General features: G+C 42.6%; 1 protein-coding gene across 1 annotated transcript in view; it reads left to right on the top strand.

Annotated features, from left to right (window-relative positions):
• Positions 1–8,686, top strand: part of RTDR1 (rhabdoid tumor deletion region gene 1) — a 69,300-nt gene that overhangs the window by 9,477 nt on the left and 51,137 nt on the right. The window contains exon 2 of the mRNA XM_006874919.1: positions 5,960–6,062. Within this exon, the coding sequence (XP_006874981.1) occupies positions 5,960–6,062 (103 nt within the window). The remainder of the gene's footprint in view (positions 1–5,959; positions 6,063–8,686) is intronic.

The following is an 8,686-nucleotide window of genomic DNA, read 5'->3' as shown; positions in this document are numbered from 1 at the left end:
TGCATCCATAGGCGTAGGTCAATGTTCTGTCCTTTTTCAAAAGTGGTATGTTAAAATATCCTATTAGTATTGTAGTGGTGTCTATTTCTTTCTTCAATTCTATTAGTGTTTGATTTATGCACTTTGAAGCTCTTTCTTTGGGAGCATAACTATTTATTATGGTTATGTCTTCTTATTCAATTGATCCTTTCATCATGAGATAATGTCTCTGTTTGTATGTTATGCTGGGTTTTGTCTTAATGTTTATTTTATTAGAGATTAATAGTGCCACTCCTGCTCATTTTTTACTGTGTTAGCTTGATATATATATATTTTTTCCATCCTTGAATTTTTAATCTATGCTTGTCTTTGTGTGTAAAGTGTGTGTCTTGTAGACAACGTTGTGAAGAATCCTGTTTTACTTATTCATTCTTCTACTCTCTGTCCCTTGACTGGTACATCTAATCAATTGACATTCAGTGTAATTATTGATAGGTATGAATTGATTGCAGTTATTTTTCTGTGTGTTTGTGTGTGTGTGGTGCTGCTGGTTTCTTTGTTCTGAGTTTTTTCTTTCCTGTGCTGAGTTCATTTTTTTTGGTGCTTTTTCTTGCCAATTTTTTTTCATAACTTAAATGTTTTCAAAATCGTCATAGATTTTCCTTTTCTTGATTTGATGTGAAGTTGTATTTAGCTTATTTGTGTTTACCCTGTACTTTATCAATTTCTCCCCCATTTTAAAACAGTCTGTTTTATCTTGAAATCTACCTGACCTCCTTGCCACCTGTAACTCTGTAACTATACTTTTTCCTTCCTTTGTGTTGTAGTTGTCCTGGTCATATATTGTATTTTGACATCTCTGATTCCTGTTTTGTCTATAGTTTTGCTCTACTCCGGACAGTTCCATATCTGTCTTGAATTCTGTGGTGTTGTCATGTATGTCAGTCTCTGGTTGTGGTTGCTGTTGTTGGTTCTCAATCCAAAGAACTCCCTGTAGTATTTTTTTTTTTTTTTGCGTTTTTTTTGTTTTTTTACAAAGTCCTTTAATTTCTCTTTATCCGGAAATGTTCTAATTTCACCATTATATCTGAGGGGCAATTTTACTGGGTATATGATTCTTGGTTGGCAGTTATTTTTCTTTCTGAGTTTTGTATATGTCACCCCATTGCCTTCTTGTCTGCATGGTTTCTGCTGAGAAATCAGAGCTTAATCTTACTGGTTTTCCTTTGTAGGTAATATTTTGTTTTTCTGATCTGCTTTCAGGATTTTTTCCTTGTCTTTGGTTTTGGAGAGTTTGATTATATGTCTTGGTGATTTTTCTTTTGGGGCATCTCCTGCCTGGAGTTCATTCAGCTTCTTGTATGCTTATCTTATTATATTTCATCATGTTAGGGAAATTTTCTTCAAGCAGATCTTTGACTATCTGTTCTGTGGTTCTATTTGTCTCTTCCTGTTCAGGAATTCCAATCACCCATAGGTTATTCCTTTTCATATTATCCCACATGAATCTTTGGTTTTCTTCTTCCTTTTTTCCCCTGATGGTTCTTCTAGCTTACCAGCATTGAGAGACATCTATCCTCATACTCACCAATTCTGGCTTCCATCTATTCAAATCTACTCCTTTGCCCTTTCTGTATATTGTCCATTTCATATATTATTATTAATCTGGATTTCTGTTAGCAAGTTTTGTATTGTCTCCAAACCTTTATTTTGTTTGATTGTTTCTGTAGTGCTTTTCTGAATTTTTCCTTGTTTTCCTGAACCTTTCTTTCAATAACTTATTGTTGTTTCTAAGTGCCGTCAAGTTGGTTCTGACTCATAGCAAACCTGTATAGGGTTTCTGAGGAGTGGCTGGTGAATTTGAACCAACCTTGCAGTTCAAACTGACCTTGAGGTTGAGTGCTTATCCTACAGTGCCACACCAGGACTCTTTGTTGTTGTTAAGTGCTGTCAAGTTGGTTCCGACCCATAATGATCCTGTATAGAATTTCCAAGGAGCAGCTGGTGAGCTTAAACTATTGTCCTTGTGGTTCAAACTGACTTTTTGCAGTCCAGCTTATTAACCCACAGCACCACACCAGGACTCCTTGGAGGTACCTAAATGCCATTCTCTTATACTCTTTTTCAAGGAGTTCCAGTATCTCTTTTTTCCTCAAAAACATTTTCTAGCCTTGCCTCTTGTTGTTTGTTTGTTTTTTCATGTGAACAAAGATTGTCTGTTGCTTTTGAGGCATTGTGGAGGTGTTGTATTTGTATTAAGTTACTGAATTTATGTTGGTGTATTCTTAGGCACTCACCAGCTGCCTTCTGGTGGATATGATCAAGATTAGCCCCTGATCTATTTTCTTTTGCTGTTCATATAGTTCAATTCAGGATGAATTTAGCTGAGGTTGGTTGTTGTCATCGATCTGGTATATGCTATTTTTGTCAAGTGCTGTCGAGTCGATTCTGACCCATAGCGACTCTGTATAGGGTTTCCAAGGAGCAGCTGGTGAGCTTGAACCACCAACCTTGCAGTTCAAACGGCTTTGCAATCTGACACATTAACCCGCAGCACCACACCAGTATAGCAACTGGTAAGAACTCTAGCTCAGCTGGTGAGGCTGAAGAGGGTATGACTATGGTTGGGCTGTATGGCTGCAGTTACTGTCTCCCGTTGGGTGCGGCAAGAATGAAAAACACAAGGGAGAAGGAAAACAAATAACAATCACCAGCGGGGAAAATAAGAGGAATGCTTCTCTGCCACCTACTGGCCTCTTGCTTTCACAGCTGCCTGAGAAACTTCAGGATGGTCCTGTTGCTTCTCTCTGACCCGGAACCAGTCTTTTCCTTTTTCTTTCCCCTTTCTCCTACCTCACACATCCGCTCAGTCACTTCTTCTAGTGAGAGCTAGCCCAGGTCCAACTTTGCAGATTTGGAGTAGGGCCTGCAGAGTAAGGTTATTGCTGCTGTCTCCTATCCCTTAAATTGTGCACACAGTCATGGGGTCTGCACGTTTCTGCCCACCTGGAATGCAGGACCTCCCATGGGGATGTACACTCATAGAGGTCACTTCTGGTCACTAGGGATGTGGAAGGAACCAGAGAAGAAAAGAGAAAACAAAACAAATAAATCTTACCTTTGTCTCTGTGAGACACAGGCTAGCTTCTGCAACACAAATGTTTCTTGTCTCTTAATCCACTCACACGTGCTCAAAATGGCTGCAGCAGGTCCCATCGGCCACCCCAAATCAAAAGTCACCTCCTTTCTTTCCATGTCTGTTCAACTCTTTCTCTCAGTAGCACTCAATCCACTTATGTATCCCTTTATCTGAAGTTCAGTGTTCCAGGACCATCCTCTGCATCAGTCTCACCTGGTTTTCCTACCCTTGCTGCAGGGGGTCCACACAACCTTTCTGCCTAGTCTGCCATCTTCGAATCTGGAACTGACATTTCTATAATTGTCAGCATTGAAATACTTGCTCTCTCTTAGCATCGCCTGGTAAAGCGCTAACACTTGCGTGCGGCTGGAGGTGGCTGTGGCTGCCTTCAATGCTGTCTGTGAGACCTTGTGTGTCATATTTTGGCTGAACTTGGTTGGTGGACTAGGGCCACTGGGTATTCACCTCACAGGGCATGGGGTGCAAAGTATATGGAGGCAAGGAGCCTACGTCTTCCTGACATACTGGCTCCACTCAGAGTAACAGGCTAAGGGACCTCTGGGTCAGGGCCCATTTTTTTTTTTTTTTTGTCAATACAAAACATCTTTTTGATGATGAATGTGATGCCATTCATCTTCACTCTGTCATTCCTGGCATAGTAAGCCATTTGATTGTCAGATTCAAAATGACAATACCAGTCCATTTCTGCTCACTTGAATATTGATGTTTGTGTTTCATTTAATTTTGACAACTTCCAACTTCCTAGATTCATACTTTGTACATTCCATGTTCTGATTATTAATGGCCATTTGCAGCTGTTTCTCCTCATTTTGAGTTGTGACCCACCAGCAAATGAAGGTTTCTAAATCTTTACTCCATTCCTGCCATCCTGGTCAACTCTCCTTTGAGGAGGCAGTTCTTCCCTAGTTGTATTTTGAGTACCTTCCAACCTGAGGGACTCACCTTCTGACATATTCTGGTGCTATTCATAATTTTTCATTAGTCAACATTCTGGTGCTATCTGACAGTGTTCCACTGCTATTCATAAGGTTTTCAGTGGCTAAACATTCAGAAGTAGTCTGCCTCTCCTTCTTCCTAGTCTGTCTTTGTCTGGAAAGTCAGCTGGAACCATGGGTTTATACTGCTGATATTTATAATACCAGCAGCGTACCTTCCAGCACCACAGTAACACACAAGCCGCCACAGTAGGACAAATTGACAGATGAGTGGTGGTGACTGGAATGCAGGACCCCTCCGTAATCCTTGATATCAATCACCATCCTCCTTTCCTTGAAGTACCAGGGTTCTACAGCAAGCTTCAAAATCTCACAAAAGTCACAATTGTCAAAAGAAGTGGCTCATACAATTGTGGAGGCTGGAAGTCCCAAATCCATACTTCAGAGATCAGTCTGGAGGAATCTTCTCATCCACATAGTCTAAGGAGCTGAGGGACTCAAATTGGCAGGTCAGATGACAGGCTGTTGATGCACTAGGCTGCAGGAGCTGGTGAATTGGGTCAGGTGATGGACCAAAAGTCCCACAAACTAGAGGCCAGATATAATGAGCCAGATGTAAATCCAGGGCAAGAGAGAAAATCTGCCCAAAGCAGTCTTATAAAATGGAGTCAGACCAGGGGAGGTGACTTGAGTCATACCCGTTAGTAAGGTGTAATTGTTGTTAAGGGCTGTTGAGTTGATTTTGACTCTTGGCAACCCTGTACAGGATTTCCAAGAAGCAGCTGTTAGATTTGGACCACTGGCCTTGAGGTTTGAAGTCCAGTGCGTATCCTACAGCACCATACTAGTAAGGGTGCACCCTTAATCCTCAGTTCCACTGTAATCTTTACTTCTTAGCCCCACCTAAGTTTTACACCTTAGCAACTCATTTCAAAATGGGTCTGTAATCGTAGGCATAGATACATCATAGGATTTATAATATATCACAAAATGGAGAAATTTGACTAGAAAGAGCCATAATAAAAATTTAGCTGCCCTGAAAATGCCAACTCACCCTTTCACACCTGCTCAGCCTGTGTGTCTGTCTATTCATCTACTCCTAATCACTGTCATTGCAGGATTGTGTATATAACAATATTGACCTCTGTTACCTTTAACTCTTGTATTCCTTCAAGCTTCTTCCTTTGCTCTTATCATGTTTTGCTGACCTTCTTTTTATTATATGTTGCCTTCTCTATCACCCAAGTTAATACATATGTGTGTACCCTCTAGCTAGTAATTTGCCCTCCCACCCCTGCTAACTAACCTTCAAAGAACGTTTCTTTTCATGTGAAACACTTTTCTTGACTTTTTATAATAGTGGCCTCATACAATATTCTCTTTATGGCTGAGTCCTGGTGTGGCACTGTAGGATAATCACTGGACTGCTGACTGCAAGGTCGGCAGTTCAGCTCCACCAGTTGCTCTTCAGAAACCATATCTAGGGTCGCTATGAGTTGAACTGACTCTATGACATTTAACAATAAGAACAAAATATTCCATTGCATGTATAGATTACGTTCTGTTGATCCAGTCATCTGGAAATGGACACTTTGGTTATTTACACTTTGGGGTGGTTGTAAATAGCATTGCATTGCACATCAGTGTGCATGTGTCTGTTTGCATAGCTGAATAAAACAGGATTTTTTTTTTCTTTCTTCTAAATCTGACTATCCTGGGTGGGACCTGCTCCAGGTCATGTGAGTAGGTTGGAGTAGGGGTACAGTCTGACCTCCATCCCTCCAATGTAGTGTTGTTAACTCTGGTGGGTGTCTGGGCCCCACTCAGTGACTCTGAGCCTGCTGGCTTCCTTCAGACTGTGTTTAGAAACATTTCTGCTCCACAGGCTGCCTGGAGAGCCTGAAGGCCTTGCTTAAGGATGTTGATCCCATGGTGAGGATAAAGACCACCGAGGTGCTCCACATCATGGCTACCCACAATGTGGGCAGGTGGGTACCCTCTCTGCCCTTGCACTGCCCTCCAATGTGACCTTGAGTGCCCAGAACTGTGTTGATCAGCCCAGCCTCCGTGTGGGCAGCTTGATGGGGCTTTGCACCCCAGACCAGCTTAAAAAATTTTTTTTAATTAAAAAAAAAAAAAGCCTTTTTATTGTGAATTGGGTAAAGATTTAAAGAGCAGATCAGTTTTCTGTTCAACAATTTATACACATTTTGTTTCATCTCACTGATTGCAATCTCCACAATATAACATCACTTACCCCACCTCCTCCCTCTTTTTCCTACATCCATTCTTCCTTCTTTCCCAACCCTTCTGAACTTTGACTCAAACAAACTGTTCACTCCTGGCTCTGTGCTTCCCACATTGAAGGTGGAAAGAAAGTTCAGACCCCATTGTTCCAACATTCTTGCCTTTTCCAGCGCCTGGGTTTACAAGGAGAGCCCACAGGGCTCCCAACACCTGGGTACAGAGTTGTAACTCCTACTGAACTCAAGAATGCTGAACTACTTCCTGGCTTCTGGCCCCTGGAATATTCCTTATCTGGTCAAGCATTTCACAGAGTTCCTGGGAGGTGCAAATGACAAACTTGTCCGCTAACCCAAAGGTTGTCACCTCAGAAGAAAAGGCCTGGCAACCTACCTCCCCAGAACCAGCCATTGGAGCTCCTAGGAACACAATGGGTTGCCACAATCCAGAGTCGGCTCAGTGGCAACTGGTTTTATGCATTTTACATTTAGAAATGTTTTCTTTTCTTTCTTATTTTCTTTATTTTTTTTGGTTTGGGAGTAAGGAAGGTGTCCTGGTGGCACAGTGGGTTAAGCAATTGCAGCTCAAAAACACTAGGGGCAGTTCTACTCTGTCCTGTAGGTTGCTATGAGTCAGAATGGACTTGATGGCAGTGAGCTAGGAGTGGGGAGCAGGTGGAGAGGGCGCTTTCCCTCATCTGCTCAGTTCCTCCTCCAATCTGGGACCACTAGTTTTGCTTTGTAGTAAAAACAGAACCAAAACTCAACACCCTCAGGGCCTGCCCAAGCTTCCACAGCCTGGCTTCAGGATAGCAGGAAAAGGACAGCCGGTGGGCTTGTTTGGTATCAACAGCACTCATCTGTTCAGAGAACTTTGAAAGCACTTTGAGACTGCCAGAGCATCTCCCAGAGTTGTCTGCTTCCTCCATGCCCCAAGCTTCATGTGACTTCATGCCATTAGTCCCTTCCTCAAAATCCCCAACCCAAACCCACTGCCATCAAGTTGATTCCAACTCACAGCATCTGATAACACTGCTCCATAGGGTTTCCCATGGAGCCCTGGTGTGGCGCTGTGGGCTAACACGTCAGACTGCAGTCTTTTGAACTGCAAGGTCGGTGGTTCAAGCTCACCAGCTGCTCCCTTGGAAAACCCTATACAGGGTTTCTATGGGTTGAAATTGACTCAACAACAAGAACATAGGGTTCCCAAGGCTGAGAATCTTTGTGCAAGCAGACAGCCTCATCTTTCTCTGAAGGGCTTGGATCACTGGCCTTTTGGTTAGCAGCTCAAAGCAAAACCCACTCCTCCACGAAGGCTCCTCAATCTGCCTCTGGGGCAGTAATTCAGTGTTTTAGTGCAGGTTAGACTGGTCACGACATGCTGCTCCCTGAAATCACTTTACAAGAAAGTGATTAGAAGGTGGAAGGGACACAAAAACCCTGAGGGGCTGAGCTGGTGACATACAAGGCTCGGCCATGCCGTTTGCTCTGATGACTGGATCTCCAAAATGGATGGGGAGAATGCTACCACTGAGCCACACTATTGCCACTCACCTCAGGTGTGTCTTCTGTGGACTTTGAAGAGAACTGTCAGCATCAGCCAGCGAGGATTCAGACCCAGAGGGCTGGGACAGCTGACTTTTGTTCCTACTGGAGCTTGTCAGGACTTGAGAATTACATGGTCTTGTTAATTGCTGTGGACTTGACACAATAGAACAAAATGTTGCCCTGTCCTGCGCCATCCCCCTGGGTTGGACTGCTGTGATCCATAGTTGTTTTGAATATGTAAGTTTTTATTGTGATTCGAGTGAAAGTTTACAGAGCAGATCAGTTTAACATTCAACAACCGACACACATTTTGTTTCATGTCATTGATTGTCATTTCCATAATGTAACATTCCTCATCCCACTTCCTCCCTATTTCCTGTTTCCATTCCTCCTCCTTTCCTAACCCTTCTGAGCTTTGTCCTTGGGTAAATGCTGCCCTTTTAACATCAGATGGTTGATTATCTTAAGGTGTGAAGATCTCCCTAGTGTCATTGCTTCCCTTATAAACCTGTCTGTTGTTTGGCTGAAAATTGCGGGGGCGTGGGGGTGGGGGGGTGAGGTTGGGGGGAGGTGAGTTCAGTTCCAGATATGAAGGGTGACTAAGGGTCATTGTCTCAGAGCATTTTCCAATCTCTATCATACCTGGTCTTTTTAAAATTATTATTTTGAGGTTTTTTTTTTTAATGTTTTATTGTGAATTATATGATAGTTTACATGAGAGAACTTTAGTTTTACATTCATTCCATCGTGTATCATTTCATTGCCATGGTTCCAATCCCCTCCATGCATCATCAACCAACCAAAGGGTGTATCCTAGAACC

Source organism: Chrysochloris asiatica, unplaced genomic scaffold (assembly GCF_000296735.1).
Source record: "Chrysochloris asiatica unplaced genomic scaffold, ChrAsi1.0 scaffold00306, whole genome shotgun sequence".
NCBI classification, from domain to species: Eukaryota; Metazoa; Chordata; class Mammalia; order Afrosoricida; family Chrysochloridae; genus Chrysochloris; species Chrysochloris asiatica.
This window is presented reverse-complemented; position numbering and strand designations above follow the sequence as displayed.